General features: G+C 44.5%; 1 protein-coding gene across 2 annotated transcripts in view; it reads right to left on the bottom strand.

Annotated features, from left to right (window-relative positions):
* PNPLA7 (patatin like domain 7, lysophospholipase) overlaps positions 1-16,517 on the bottom strand; it is a 620,671-nt gene that overhangs the window by 296,330 nt on the left and 307,824 nt on the right. For both annotated transcript variants that reach the window (XM_077476726.1, XM_077476735.1), the window contains one exon: positions 107-238. In XM_077476726.1, coding sequence (XP_077332852.1) covers positions 107-238 — 132 coding nt within the window. The remainder of the gene's footprint in view (positions 1-106; positions 239-16,517) is intronic.

The following is a 16,517-nucleotide window of genomic DNA, read 5'->3' as shown; positions in this document are numbered from 1 at the left end:
GATATAAAAGTGCTTTGGATTACAAGCATGCTTCCGGTAATGAAGTATGCTCGCAATCCAAGGTTTTAGTGTATATTTTTGTATAATATGTAGTATATCGACTTACCTATAGACAGCACGGCCTGCCTCCACCTCCATCCAGTCCAATGCAAAATCAATCTGTCTTACGAATGGAGACATCCGCTTCACTACTGTGTGAGCGACACCAAGGACTACGCTGGGCTGCTCCCGCATTATTCTGCACAGAGAAAACAGATTTACGCATTTTAAGTAATGCAGGTTCTTAACCGCGATACGTATTATGAAACCACAGTTTATTTTACATTAAAAAAAAACATTGTAACATTGTATACACCGCTCCTACAGCGCCTCAAAGATGCTGCTTGCAGGACTTTTTTTTGCGTCCTGCCAGCGCACCGCTCCAGTGTGAAAGCACTCAGGCTTTCACACTGGAACAGAGAGGCGCTTTACAGGTGCTTTTGCAGGAGCTATTTTTAGTGCTATGGCGCCTGTAAAGTGCCTCCGTGTAAAAGCAGCCTTAATCAGATGCTTCTGGATAGCTGGTGGTCAGGCAGAGCCAGACAGATGGCAGCTTTGCCTGAACGTTCATATGATATCAACACCCTTTGCTTTGTAATAGACCAGGCAACAACCAACTGTCAAAGGCAACCTGGCTTCCAATTATTACAGCAACTGAGATTTTCTGTTTATCACTAAATCTTTCCCTAAATTCCACAGCTGGAATTTTAATGTAGGAGTAGAAGTAACTTATGGACAAACTCCCGCCAGAATATGTCATTTTATTTTGGATAAGCAGGATGCAGGAAGCTTGGATGTGCAAGGTTTTTATTGAGTCTGATCCTCTTTTGACAACATTTCACTTCACTTTCTGTCAGGAAAGGGAGCGATATAAATAAGCGCCATCAATTTACGCAGCACTTTACATATTTAGTATACACTGTGTGCACAATTAGGCAAATTGTATTTTTGAGGATTCATGGAGGAGCTCTCGGTTAATATAAAATGTTAATAAACCTCAAACCGGAATATTTAACCACTTTTAGATCGGACCATTTTGCAGGCCAATGACCAGACCACATTTTGTGATTCGGCACTGCGTCGCTTTAACTGACAATTGCGTGGTCATGCTACGTGGCTCCCAAACAAAATTGACGTCCTTTTTTTTCCTCACAAATAGATGTTTCTTTTGGTGGTATTTGATCACCCCTGCGGTTTTTATTTTTTGCGCTATAAACAAAAAAATAGCGACAATTTTGAAAAAAATGCATTATTTTTTACTTTTTGCTATAATAAATATCCCCAAAAATATATCAATTTAGGGCGATACGTATTCTTCTACATATTTTTGGTAAAAAAAAAATCAAAAAAAAATCGCAATAAGTGATTATTGATTGGTTTGTGCAAAATTTATAGTGCTTACAAAATAGGGGATAGTTTTATGGCATTTTTATTAATAATTTTTTTTTTTACTAGTAATGGCGGCGATCAGCGATTTTTATTGTGACTGCGACATTATGGTGGACACATCGGACATTTTTGACACATTTTTGGGACCAGTCATTTATACAGCAATCAGTGCTATACAAATGCACTGATTCCTGTGTAAATGGCACTGGCAGTAAAGGGGTTAACCAGGGGGTGGCAGTGTAGGAGTTAAGTGTGTCCTAGGGGCATGTAACTAACTGTGGGGGGCTGGGCTGTGTGTTAGTGAACACTGATCTCTGCTCCAAACACAGGAAGCAGAGATTAGTGTCACTTGTTGCTTGGCAGAACTGGGAAATGCTGTTTACAAGGGTATCTCCCCGTTCTCCTTCCCCGTGAGAGAATCGCGGGTATCCCCGCAGCGATCGAGTCCATGGGACCAGGGACCGGACTCACGGGGGTCCCGACCAGCACGCACGCGTGCCGCCGGTGACGTGCACACAATGGCAGGGCGGCAAATTCAACTGGAAGTACCCGTTTGTCTGCCCGTGCCATTCTGCCGAGGTACATCGTCATGTACATCAAATTTTTTTTAATCATTTTCTTCACACAAATAGAACTTTCTTTTGGCGGTATTTAATCACTGCTGAGACCAAAAATGTTGAAAAAATGTTTTTTTTACTTTGTTTCTGTCAGTGAATTTTGTAACTAAGTAATTTGTCTCCTTCACTGATGTGCGCTGATGGGAAGGCACTGATTGGCACCGATAGGCTGAACTGGTGGGCATTGATGAGGTGGCACTTATGGGCACAGATTAGGTGGCAATGATGAGGAGGCACTAATATGCCACACTTATGGGCATTGGTAGGTGGCACTGATGTGCGTTAATAGGCGACACTGGTGGGCACTGATAGGCAGCAGTGATGGGCAGCACTGATAGGCGCCATTGACTGGCATCGCTAATGGGCACTGATTAGTGGCACTTGTGTGAAGTGGTGGTCACTGATTGCTGCCACTGGTGAGAAATGGTGGGCACTGATTGGTAACACTGTTGGCACTACATTGTAATCGGGGCACTGATGATCAGAGCCCTAAATACATGTGTAGATGCCCCCCTGCGTGGAGATGCTGCTGATCGGCTCTCCTCACCACACACTGTCACTGTGAGGCGAGGAGTGCCGATTACCGGCATCTTCGTGTTTACATGTGACTGCCTGTGATTGGGCACAGCCGATCACATGGTTAAAGAGCCGCGGTCTCGGCTCTTTACAGAGATCGTGGCACACGAAAGTGGCCATTCTGGGACGCCGTCATATGACAGCATCCCAGAATGGAGCCAAACAAGTTCTCAATAGAGTTTAAGTCAGGTGACGTGGGGGCCATGTCATTATTCTTTAATCTATAAGGCCTTTACTGGCTAGCCACACAGTGAAGTACTTTGATGCATGCGCTGGAGCATTGTCCTGCATAAATATCATGGTCTTTTTGAAAGATGCAGACTTTTCCCTGTACCGCTGCTTGAAGAAGGTATCTTCTAAAAACTGGCAGTAGGTTTTTGAGTCCATCTTCAACCCGAAAAGGTCCAACTAGCTCACCTTTAATAATACCAGCCCATAACAGTACCCCACTTCACTGGCGAAGTGGAGCTCTGCGCCCATTACTGATCCAGCCATGCAGGCCCAGCCAACTGGTCTGAACAGTCACTCATCTTATCAGTCCATAAAACCTGTCCTCAGATATTTCTTGGTCCAGTCTTGACATTTTAACTTGGATGTCTTGTTCAGTGGTGGTCGGGTTTCAGCCCTCCTTACCTTGGCCATGTCTCTGAGCACTGAACACTTTGTACTTCTGGGCACTCTGGGTAGGTTGCCGTTCTGGAAAATGACAGCACTGGAGGATAATATTGGGTTCCTGATAGCTTCATGTTTGATTCTGCTCAAATCTTTGGCAGTTAATTTGCGTCTTTGTTATCACAATTTCTTGTGACCCTGCTGACCATTTGCAACAAAAAGTTTGATGGTTTTGTGATCATGTCCCAATATCTTAGCAATTTCAAGAGTACCGAATGCCTCTGAAAGACTTTTTACAATTTTTGGGAGTCAGTTAAATCTCTTTTTTGGTCCATTTTGCCTGAGAAAAAGCAGCTGCCTAATAATTATGCACACCTTGACATAGGGTGTTGATCGCCTTAGGCCACACCCTCCCTCATTACACAAATACACATTACTTCATGATTTGGCCAAAATACTCATTGCCCCGGTGATAACCAAACTCCTTGTATGGACATCACAGGGACAGGAAAGTGCAGGTAAATCTCGCCAATACAGTCACATAAAAAAAAAAAAAAACAAACAAAAAAAAAAAAATTACAAACTAATTTTTCTTCTCTATCTAAAATAAAAAAAATGCCTAGAATTAGGCTTTCATTTAAGAGTTTTGCCTATATAAATATAAACAAACCTCATATAAGGCAATTTGCAGTTTAAAAGCGGAGTTCCACTCCCCCTCCCTCGCCCCCACCCCCCCAGCAAAAAATTAAAAGTCAGCAGCTACACAGTCGCTGACTTTTAATATCAGGACACTTGCCTGTCCTGGAATCCAGGGATGTTGGCACCCCAGCCGATGTTTCCATTGGTTCTTGGTTGCTGATGCCGCCATTCTTGGTAAGTGAAACCATCAGTGAAGCCTTTCGGCTGCACAGCTGGTTCCCTACTGAGCATGTGCAAAGAGCATTGTGCTTTCTAAATGACCCGGCGGTGGGGGAAGGAGGAGGGGGCCGATAAGCAGAGCTTCCACTTTTGGGTGGAACTTAATATCACTGGCTCTTATAACACACTAAGTGTACTAAGCCTGATGAGCAATTTACTACCAAGAAAAGGAAAGTAATGCAATGGAGCAAAAATGATATATAAAAAAAAGAAACTACAATGGGTTTCACTCCCATTTTCAAAAAAAGATTACAGACTAGAAGACCATTTTTTTTTATTCATGGAATAAAATCTTTATTTTATGAACAATTTTTTCAGGATGCTTAGGGTGAGGTAAAATAAGATAAGAATGCTCACCAATTGATCAAGCAGAAAGGGAAGAGGGTATATTCCTCTCATTTATGTGCCTTTTAAATAGCTCCAAATGGCAGGAGATCAACATAGGCTATATATATATAAAAAGGCAGCTCGGTGAAGAGCTTAAAGCAGTTGTAAAGCAAGAAGGTTTTTTTATCTTAATGCATTAAGATAACAAAACCTTCTGTGTGTAGCAGCCCCCCAGCACCCCCCAATTACCTACCTGAGCTCCTTCTCTCTCCAGCGATGTCCATGATCCCCTCAGCCATTCAGTACACTCTTCCTGATTGGCTGAGACAGAGCAGCGGCTCTATTGGCTCCCACAGCTGTCAAAGTAGGTCAGCCAATCAGGCTGGAGATAAGGGGTGGGGCTAGATCTGGGCTCCATGTCTGAATGGATACACAGAGCTCTGACTCAGCTTGGGTAACCCCTGTAGCAAGCTGCTGGCTGAGGGGCACTCAAAGGAGGGAGGGACTAGGAGCAGCAAAGAGGGACCCGAGAAGAGGAGTATCCGGGCTGCTCTGTGCAAAACTAACTGCACAGAGGTGGCAAGCATAACATTTTTTTTGTTTATTTTGTTTTTTTAAATAACAAACGAGCCTAAGTAACATTACTTAGTCAGTGATGCCCAAACTGCGGCCCTTTGCTTGCCTTTATCCGGCCCTTGAGGAATTATTCCTGCCACTGGCATCAACAATGGGGCATAATTCCTCTCAATGAGAACAACCATGGGGCAACAATTCCTCCCCCTAATACCAAAGATCGCCTATTGTTTACTCCCACTGGGCACAGTCCGGTGTCTAAAGTCTAAAAGACAGTAAACTGGCCCTTTCTTTAAAAAGTTTGCAGACCCCTATTATAGATTTTTTTATTTGCATTGCCTAAAATGTTATGTTTAGTTTTAAAGGAGACCATCCACTTTCATGGAAAAAAAATGGCAAATGAAAAAAAGAATATTACAGCTTGCTACACAAGCCATGTTGTAAATTGTTTCCTTTTAAATCTGCAGCTGCTGTAATTTTCTGTAAAATTCAATACAATATGGCAATATGAAGGCCTTCTGTACACAGAGTATACAGAATTTCCCCAGAAATGTCATTTCCTACTTGTACGATTGGTTCGCTGATTTTTTCAGAATTCTTATGGAGTTACAAAGTAAAATATTAGGCAACCTCTTCAATAGGAATTACATTTTTGGAGAAATACTCCCTAAGGGTAAAGCGATGCTAAAAGTTGCAGAGTTCGGATCCTCTTCTTTTTGGGTTCCCCCACGATGGTCCTGGCTCCTCCCCTCTGCTGAGTGCCCCCAATAATAAGCCTCTTGCTACGGAGGCACTTGAGCAGGCTCACATCCTGAGAACGGACAGCGTGAACCCCCGCTCTCCTGATTGGCTCACTGGCTGTGATTAACACCAGGAGCCAATGGCTCCTCCTGCTGTGTCAACCAATGAGCTTCACCCAAAAGGTTTTTTTACCTTCTGCCTTAAGAACCACTTTAATTTTTTCCAAAGGAAAGCTGACACTGCAACTTTCCTCATTAGACGACTGCAAGGGTATCAGCGGATTATATTGAACACAGACCCTCCCCTTCAGGAATCAGTATTCCAAGGACATAGAAGAATCTACAGCTTTTTCTTAAAAACAGAATAAAAAAGGTAAGTGGAGTTCCTCTTTCCTAAAGAAAACAATCCTTAAAGCATTAAATGCTTCCCTTAAATATTAAACTGTCTTTAAAGTTCTATGGACTTTGTAAAATTCCAGCACTCCGGCTCACAGCCCTCCCTGTAACTTGTTCTTGTCATATAGCTGTCAGCACGATCCTGGCCTGCCGACATAATGCAAAATAATAGGATTAGCTGTGTTCCATCTTTTGATCTAATCAGGGCCTTCTAACAGCAATGTGAAGGGAAAAGGCCAAGGGGGGGAAAGATGCAAGAGGTTGTGGTAGCACTAACAAGATCTCACTTATTGCTGGCAGAGAGGAGAAAAAGCACTTCTGCCTGGGACAAAGGCAACTAATTGGTGCAAATTAATAGGTCATGCTCTGCGTGCCATCAAGGTGTCAAATTGAAATATAAGTCCTTCGGGGCACTTTCGGCTTCTAAACACGGCGCCCCACTACTATGTCAAGAACAGATCTGATGCACAATTGAACTTAAATTCCCTTTTTTATAAACTTTAATAACTCCTGTCTAGTGCAACGTATTTTTTTTAAATACATAACCTCCCCTACTTGCAACTAGAGAGAAGAATATGCAGCCCAGTACCTGGTGTGTCTATCCTCAGGGGATTTAGGTAGTACCTCCAGGTTCAGACACAATCAGCTTACCTTTCAGGTTTATGCAATCCTTAAGGGTGCAGTTTCATAAATAAAAGATGTTTTTCACAATTTCCTTAATACAGCTTTTTTTGGTTACTCCAATCTCAATGTGTACTTTTTTCAACATGTTGGTGGGCAGGCAACTTGAGCAAAGTAGAGGCCCTTCTTTCTTTAATCCTGAACTTTTGTCCGCAAGAATACCTCACTGATTATAATGTAATCTGTCACATACCAGCAATACATTGCGGTCTCCTGGGTATATTTTAAATATTTAGAAAAGCTTCTGTTGAAGGCCAAAGTAGACTGCAGGCTGCAGATAAAAATAACTGGGCCATTGTGAGAAATTCTTCTTAATGTGTACCTAAACCACGTACACAATAGTTTTTTCTTTCTCTTTCACTCAACCCAGTGGGTGCAGTACACCCAGCTGCAGTACACACGGGCCGAAAGTCAGCTGGTTTCTATTGAACCGGCCAATGCCGCCTGACATTCAGCCCGTGTGTACTAGAAATAACACTAACTTGCTGTTGGGACAGGTTTGGGAAGGGTTAGAGGTCGCCAGGTCTTTATTGTTGTCTGTGTCCCCTCTGTATTTGTCCGGGTGACCACTCTCACTGGGACAGAGAGTAATGGAAAATTCAAAGTGTTACAGTTGTTATACTGTAATGGGGACACCTGTTTCAGTGTCAGCTGTGTTAGGGCTTGCTCACACTAGCAGTTGAGGGACGATAAAACCTTGCGATTGAGCTGCATTTTTGCAGCAGGAATTCCACCTCCTGTTAATTTCAATTGAATGGGGCTGTTCTGCAAGTGCCCTCCGACCACACTAGTGCAGAATTCAGGGTGTTGGAGCAGGTGGTGAGGAGCCTGTCAAATGCTCTCTGAAGAGCAATCTGCAAATAGAAAAAAACAATGCACTTAATGTGCCGCAAAGCACCCCTCTGGGACTTTAGAGGCAGAAAAAAGGGAAAGAGGTAGGCATTAATAAAAACAAGTGCTAATTTTATTTAGAACAATAAAGTAAAACTGGACAATGGTCCAATAAAATTATAGTATGTGACATACATATACATGAAAAGCCAAGGGGAAAAATAAGATATTCCTTTGTTTGTCAATACCTCACTACATGAAGGTATGCCCCAAGGAATTGCCAGCAGGATACTTGGGTCAACTTGGGAGAAACTCTTGAATAAATCCCAATATGTTTTGAACAGTTTCCTTCTTCAAAGGAATTTGTTGGGTATGAGACATATCTAAATGTGCAATATATCTGCAATCTATTAGAACTATATTAAGAATTTGATAAATGTAAAGTTATGCACCTGGGGGCTAAGAATATGCATACATCATACATACTAGGGGAGTACAACTGGGAAATCAATGGTGGATAAGGATCTGGGTGTTTTGGTAAATCATAAGCTCAATAATAGCATGCAATGCCAAGCTGCAGTTTCCAAAGCGAGCAAAGTACTTTCTTGTATTAAGAGAGGTATGGACTCCAGAGAGAGAGATACAATTATGCCCCTGTACAAATCATTAGTAAGACCTCATCTGGAATATGCAGTTCAGTTTTGGGCACTATTTCTCAAAAAGGATATCAGGAAACTGGAGAAAGTGCAGAGAAGAGCAACCAAGCTGGTAAGAGGCATGGAGGAACTCAGCTATGAGGAAAGATGGACGGAACAGAATTTATTCTCTCTTGAGAAGAGGAGATTAAGGGGGGGGGGGGGGGTATGATCAACATCTATAAAATACAGAAGTCATCCACATCGTGAACTTTGTGTTGAGATATTCACTTTAAGGTCATCACAGAAAACAAGGGGGCACTTTTTACGTCTAGTGGAAAAGAGATTTCATCTCCAAATACGGAAAGGTTTCTTCACAGTAAGAGCTGTGAAAATGTGGAATAGACTCCCCCTCAAGAGCTGGTTCAAGCCAGCTCGGTAGATTTAAAAAAAAAAAAGGACTAGATTGTTACCCAATTGTAGATAATATAACTGGGAATTGTTATAAAAATGACTACGCTATATTAATAAACAGAAGCAGCCAGCACTACATACAATCTAACAGCAATTGCATGAATAATAACGTGAAAAAGTGCAGCGCTAATATTAAATATTGACATTTCAACATATATAATGTGAATTGTGACTTCAATATACAACCAGATGACCAAAGCATCATCATCTGATTATTGACATATATAAAATAAGGTGCACTGTGCAAGAAATTCTTATATACAGTATGAAAACAACATTAGTTGTATAGTCCCATTTGTGATTCAAAACACCAATCCGTTCACATATGTTTGTGAGAAGATATCCAAGGATGTAAGCAGACACCACGATGTGTGCATCCACCACCCAGGAGAAAATATTAAATATGCTTACCAGACGGCAGCATGAACCAAGCGTGTAGTGTTAAAAGTCAAGATAGCGGTCACAGTAATGGTATCCACAGGTAAAAGTGGTGCAATTCCTCCTTTGCAGTTGAGCCACTTATGGTAACATCAAACAAGCGTGTAGTGGTAAGGATCAGGATGGTAATCGCCAAGGTGGTGTCCAAAAGTGATCAGATATAATTTCCTCAACAACAGAACCGCTTCACTGCATAAAATAAGAGATCTTCCTCTCCCCACCCAAGGGGTATACTTGTGGGGAGAGGAAGGTCTCTTATTTCATGGGAGCCTCCAGTGCAGTTTAGTGAACCGATTCTGTTATGGAGGAAATGTTATCTGATCACTTTTGGATACCACCTTGGCAATTACCATCCTGATCCTTATCACTACACGCTTGTTTGAAAATACTATAAGTGGCTCAGCTCAGACTGCCATCTTGACTTTTGACACTACACGTTTGGTTTATGCTGCCATCTGGTAAGCATATTTAATCTTCTTCCCTGGGTGGTGGATGCACACATCGTGGTAACGCCTTAAGTTCTACACCCCTGGATATCTTCTCACAAACATATGTGAACGGATTGGTGTTTTGAATCACTAATAGGACTATACAACTAATGTTGTTTTCATATATAAGAATTTTTTGCACAGTGCACCTTATTTCATTAATGTCAATTAGATGAGGTTGCTTTGGTCATCTGGTTGTACATGGAAGTCGCAATTTTATGTTGTAATATGTTGATATGTCAATATTTATTTTTAGCGCTGTACTATTTCACTTTAGTTACATTTATAGGTAAAGTTGATCCTGGGAATATCCGATTGCCTCTTGGGGGATCAGGAAGGAACCGTTTTCCCTGCTGGAGCAAATTAGATCATGCTTTGCTGTGTTTTTTTTGCCTTCCTCTGGATCAACTCTGGGTACAGGATTGTGTATAAGTGATTGTATGATTCCCCCCCCCCCCCCCCTTTTATAAGTTTAACTAGATGGACTTGTGTCTTTTTTTCAACCTATGTAACTATGAATGTGTGGAGTATATAACACAGTGATTCAAAGTTATTAACAAAATACAGGATATTAAAGTACATGCAGGCCGTTGTATGAAGGGACACTTACAATCGATGAATCAGCACATGAATAGGATAGGCTCTATTGGAAAGGGGCTGATGAAGACTGGCCCTTTAAACAGTGGGCGAAGAAGGCACGAACCCTGGATGACTCTGCATTAGTGCCAATGCATAGGGCAAAGGGTAAAAGCAATGTGAATCCAATTTGAATTAGAACACTATGATAGAACTCTGAGGAGATATAATATACCAGTGTAGCATGAATAATTGCATGTATTAGACCCCTTTTAATCCATCCCTTATTCACATACTAAGTCATTGGTTGACTACTTTATCCATGCATGAATATTTTTTCTTTATTTCTTTTATACTATTTTATACCAGTCTCCCCAGATTTCCATCACAGTGTTCTAATTCTAATCGGATTGCCACTGCTTTCATTTACAGAATACCCTTTTCCCCATGCCGTAGCACTAATTCAGTGTCATCCAGGGTTCCCATGGACACGCAGGGGGTCCATGCTGTGCATTCTTCCCCCACTTTTTTTTGAGCAGCCTTCATCAGTCCTTTCCTATAAAGCCTATGCTATTCATGTTCTGATTCATCAATTGTAAGTGTCCTTTCATATACAAAGGCCTGTATGTACTTAAATATGTAGTATTTTGTTAATTATTTTGTAGCTCTGTGTTATATGTGCCACACGTTCTTAATATAATTATAATATATTGAAATTTTAGATATGTCCCATACCCAACAAATCCCTTGAAGAAGGAAACTGTCTGAAACATGTTGGGATTTATTCAAGAGCTTCTACCAAGTTGATCCAAGTATCCTGCTGGCAATTCCTTGGGACATACATTGATGAAGTAGGGTATTGATACACAAAGAATATCTTGTTTTTCCTTTGGCTTTTCATATTATATATATATATATATATATATATATATATATATACACATATATATATATATATATATATATATATATATATTACTATAATTTTATTGGACCATTGTCTGGTTTTAGTTTATTGTTCTAAATAAAATTGGCATGTGCCTTTTAATAATAGCTACCTCTTTACCCGTATTCTGCTTCTAAGGTCCCAGAGGGATGCTTTGATCGCTCTTCAGAGACCAACACTAGTGTGAGTGAGCCCTAAAAGTAATTAAAGTATTAAAGTGAGATTTCAGCTCATTCTATGTTTCTTCATGACAGATAAATAGGAGAAATCTTACCAATTGATTACAGGATAAAAAAAGCTTGACAGGGATTTCAACCATTCTCTTTTGTCTCCTGCACAAGGGCAAATACAGCAAGTACACCATGATTTAAGTAAGAATTCAAATATCTCTTGTATTTATATAATATTTGCTTATCCTGAAATTCTGTCCTGGTGTTCCTGTGACTCTTTCAGCCATCTCATCCATTCAAGGTTCATTCATTTGCTGTAATTACAGTAGCACAAATGTATCACCCAGACCTTGATTAAGAGAGCACCTGGCGGCCGGTGTTCCTTGTATTAACGTGGCCTAGTTTCTCACTCTTCACCGTTCCTATGAATAATGCAAAGAGTGTCTGTGCTGATTAGTGACAACATCTATTTTGTGGGCCCTGAAGTGCCGTCACCGGTGACAAATAACCAGCTAACAAACAACAACAGGCACACACTGCAGGCAGGCGGCGTGCCAAGGTGGAAGCAACAGTATATGACACGGCTGACCTAAAATTGATGTAAATAAGAATCTTGCATGTTCCTTCCCTCCAACAAGCAAGTAAAGGTCCTTGTACTGTGACACGGCTTGTTGTGTCTGCAACGTAATTTACTTGTGCCGGTGAATGCAAAACTTTTCTTCATAATGAATTCTGATGTTTGGTGTAAAAAATATTCTGATGGCAGCCTATGAAAATGCCAGACTTTACAGAAGAACTGCTGGGATTTTTATGTGGACCTTGCACCTAAATAGCAAGGTCTGCTTATTTAGCGAGAGCCCTTCATCCATCTTAATTTGCTGAACGTAATTCTAAAAAAAAATAAAAAGAATCTGTGTGGGGGTGTGTTAGATAATATAATTACCTTTCCCCAAGTTTCCTACTGTGGCACCTAGGTGAGGGTTATATCATCATCCTACCAGCATGATCCTGGGTAATGTTGAGTAACTCAAATCTGGAGAAGAGGATCCAGCACTGTGATGTATTGCTATCACACAAGATTTAAGGTTCTCAGCATTCTTCAGACCCCCTGCAGTATAGAATCTGAGTAAAAGTAATTAAATTAACCTCTTCTTAACCAGATGATACATATCGACTATATTACCAAAAGTATTGGGATGTCTGCTTTAACACACACATCAATGGCATCCCAGTCTTAGTCCAATTCATCCCAAAGGTGTGCTAATCGAGTTGAGATCAGGACTCTCTGTAGGCTGATAAAGTTCCTACACCCCAAACTCACTCATTCATGTCTTTATGGACCTTGCTTTGTGCACTGGTCCAAATAATTTGGTGTAGGGGGGAATCATTGTGTGGGTTGTTTTTTGTTTGTTTTTTAGGGGTTGAACTTGGCTCCTTAGTTCCAGTGAAGGAAACTCTTATGCCGCGTACACACGTAGCCAACTATCCGGTGGACTTAGTCTGACGGACTTCCCGCCGGACTTTCCGAACTAGCTACTTGCCCACACACGGCACTTTTTCAGCGGACTAATACGGCGTACCAAGTCCACCGGACTATCCGCCGTACTTTTGAAATGAACGGACTCGCCCACACACGCGGAGGAAAATCCGCTAATTTTGAGCGCGTCTCCAGATAGCCGGGGCCAGCGAAGGAGGCGTCGCTGGCCCCGTCACCTGGTATGAACTTAAAGGGCAACCCCAAGGCCACATCAAACCCTTGTCCGAGCACGCTACCCGGCCGGCCAGCAAAGAGGGTGGGGATAAGCGTGCCCTCAACATGGGGGGGTGCCTTGGGGAAGGGGGGCCGCCCATTATGATGTCACAGTCCCAGCATCCTCTGGGACTGTGACATCATAATGGGCGGGGACATCATCCGGCAATGTCCCTATATAAGTCGCCACGCGCCGCGTCCCTGCCATTGTGAGCGGAGGCAGCGATGAGGTAACATCTGAAGAGAAGAGAAGAAGAGAACAGAAGAACAGAAGACGGCGACAGAAGACCGGGCCACCGCCTGTAAAAGAGCTAGTAGAAGGCGTGGTGGCTCGGCAAGAAGAACCGAAGAAAGAGGGGGACAGGACCCCCGAAGTCAGAAGAAGAGGACGGCGGCGAAGAAGAAAGTCCGGCAAGACTTGTGTGTTGTGTTTTTTTTTTTTTACAGGTGAATGGGTAGGGGTACATTGTACCCAAAACTCATTCACATAGGGTGGGGGGGGCGGTATCCGGGGGCCCCCTTATTAAAGGGGGCTCACGGATTCCGATAAGCCCCCCGCCCGCCGACTTTTTTCGGCGTAGGGGTTCCCCTTTAAGTCCATACCAGGTGACGGGGACAGCAACGCCTCCTTCGCTGGCCCCGGCTACCTGGAGACGCGCTCAAAATGAGTGGACTTTTCTCCCCGCGGGAAAAGTCCGCTCATTTCAAAAGTACGGCGGACTAGCACACGACCGGCTGTACTGTCCGCCGAAAAGCGAGTCCGGCCGACAGATTGGAGTGCAAAAATACTTTCTTAGTCCGCCGGACTTTTGGGTAAAAAAAAAGTCTGCCGGAGGCTACACGGGCGGATTGTCCGGTGGACTTGAGTTTGCCGGACTTTTCCACCGGATTGTTTGATCGTGTGTACGCAGGATTAAACTCTTATTTCGTGCTCCCAACTTTGTGGGAACAGTTTGGAGATGCCCCCTTCCTGTTCCAACATCACTGTGCACCAGTGTACAAAGCAAAAGCCTATGAAGTCATAGATCAGCAAGTTTGGGGCGGAGTGACTTGACTGGCCATGACTAATGTCTGAAACGGGTAGGCTATTTTACAGCATTGTACAGGTTTACTGAACAAAGAAATACTATTTTTTTGGATGTCATCCTGAGTGCCGACCATCCCTTTCCTTACTCTTGTACATTGGAGCGGTCAGCAGCCTCAAGGTCTGTTCTCCAGGCAAAACTTCTAAGTGGGAAGGTTGTAGCGCCTATACACCTGTTTCCCTTGGGCTCCTAGAGAAGTCCACTCCACACATTACACGAAAATCCCAGTGCACCCATTTATTTACCTTTTAGGGGATTAAAAGGCAATTGTCAACCCTGAATAGCCTAAGGCCGCGTACACACGCGCGGACTGTTCGCCCAACCTTGTTCGTCAAACAGTTTCGGCAAACAGTCCGCTCAAAATTTGCATGAGCGGACTTGCCCACACACGAGCGGACTGTTTCAGCGAACTGTTTGCCAAACAGTTCGCTCAACTTTTGAAATGAACGGACTCGCCCACGTAAGGCGGAGCCAAGTCCGCCCATTTCGAGCGCGTGTACAGGTAGGCGGGGCCCGCGAAGGAGACGTCGCGGGCTCCGCCGCCTGGAATGGGCTTAAAGGGAAACCCCAACGCCGAAAAAAATCGGCGTGGGGGTTCCCCCAAAGTCCACACCAGACCCTTGTCCGAGCACGCTACCCGGCCGGCCAGGAAAGGGGGGCGAGCGAGCGCGCCCCCCTCCTGAGCCGTACCAGGCCGCGTGCCCTCAACATGGGGGGTGCCTTGGGGAAGGGGGGGCCGCGCGGCCCCCCCACCCCAAAGCACCTTGTCCCCATGTTGATGAGGACAAGGGCCTCTTCCCGACAACCCTGGCCGTTGGTTGTCGGGGTCTGCGGGCGGGGGGCTTATCGGAATCCGGGAGCCCCCTTTAATAAGGGGGCCCCCGGATACCGGCCCCCCACCCTATGTGAATGAGTATGGGGTACAATGTACCCCTACCCATTCACCTGTGAAATAAAGTACAAAAAAAAAAACACAACACAGGGAAAAAATATTTTATTGCACAGCTCCGGGGGTCTTCCGTCTTCGGGGGTCTTCTCGCCGGACTCCTCCGCTATCTTCGTGTAGCTCTTTTACTAGCGGAGGAGCCCGGCTTTCTTCCTCCCCGCCGCCGGCCTCTTCTCCCGACTTCGGGGGTCTTGTCCCCCTCTTCGGTTCTTCTGCCGGGCCACCGCGCCTTCTTATAGCTCTTTTACAGGCGGTGGCCCGGTCTTCTGTCGCCGCCTTCGGTTCTTCTGTCGCCGCCTTCGGTTCTTCTGCCGGGCCACCGCGCCTTCTTGTAGCTCTTTTACAGGCGGTGGCCCGGTCTTCTGTCGCCGCTGTCGCCGCCGCCGCCGCCTTCCGTTCTTGTTCTTCTTGTTCTTCTTCTTCTTCTTCTCCTGGAGATGTTGACTCGACGAGCTCTCCGGCCAGAATGCCCGGGACACGCTCCGCTGCCACTTATATAGTGACAATGGGGCGGTGTCACATGGTATATGTCACATGGGCTGGTCACATGGTGACCCCGCCCCCTTACGATGTCATAGTCCCCATGTGACATCAACCCATGTGACCAACCCATGTGACATATACCATGTGACACCGCCCCATTGTCACTATATAAGTGACCGCACAGCGCGGCTCTGGCATTCCGGCCGGAGAGAGCGACGTGTCAACATCTCCTGGGGAAGAACAAGAAGAACAAGAAGAAGAAGAAGAACGGAAGGCGGCGACAGCGGCGACAGAAGACCGGGCCACCGCCTGTAAAAGAGCTACAAGAAGGCGCGGTGGCCCGGCAGAAGAACCGAAGGCGGCGACAGAAGAACGGAAGGCAGTGGCGACAGAAGACCGGGCCACCGCCTGTAAAAGAGCTATAAGAAGGCGCGGTGGCCCGGCAGAAGAACCGAAGAGGGGGACAAGACCCCCGAAGTCGGGAGAAGAGGCCGGCGGCGGGGAGGAAGAAAGCCGGGCTCCTCCGCTAGTAAAAGAGCTACACGAAGATAGCGGAGGAGTCCGGCGAGAAGACCCCCGAAGACGGAAGACCCCCGGAGCCGTGCAATAAAATATTTTTTCTCTGTGTTGTGTTTTTTTTTGTACTTTATTTCACAGGTGAATGGGTAGGGGTACATTGTACCCCATACTCATTCACATAGGGTGGGGGGCCGGTATCCGGGGGCCCCCTTCTTAAAGGGGGCTCCCGGATTCCGATAAGCCCCCCGCCCGCAGACCCCGACAACCAACGGCCAGGGTTGTCGGGAAGAGGCCCTTGTCCTCATCAA

This window comes from Lithobates pipiens, unplaced genomic scaffold (assembly GCF_037356315.1).
Source record: "Lithobates pipiens isolate NorthernLeopardFrog02 unplaced genomic scaffold, aLitPip1_a1.2 Scaffold_1, whole genome shotgun sequence".
NCBI classification, from domain to species: domain Eukaryota; kingdom Metazoa; phylum Chordata; class Amphibia; order Anura; family Ranidae; genus Lithobates; species Lithobates pipiens.
Note: the sequence above shows the minus strand (reverse complement) of the source record. Positions and strands in the feature narration are given on the sequence as shown.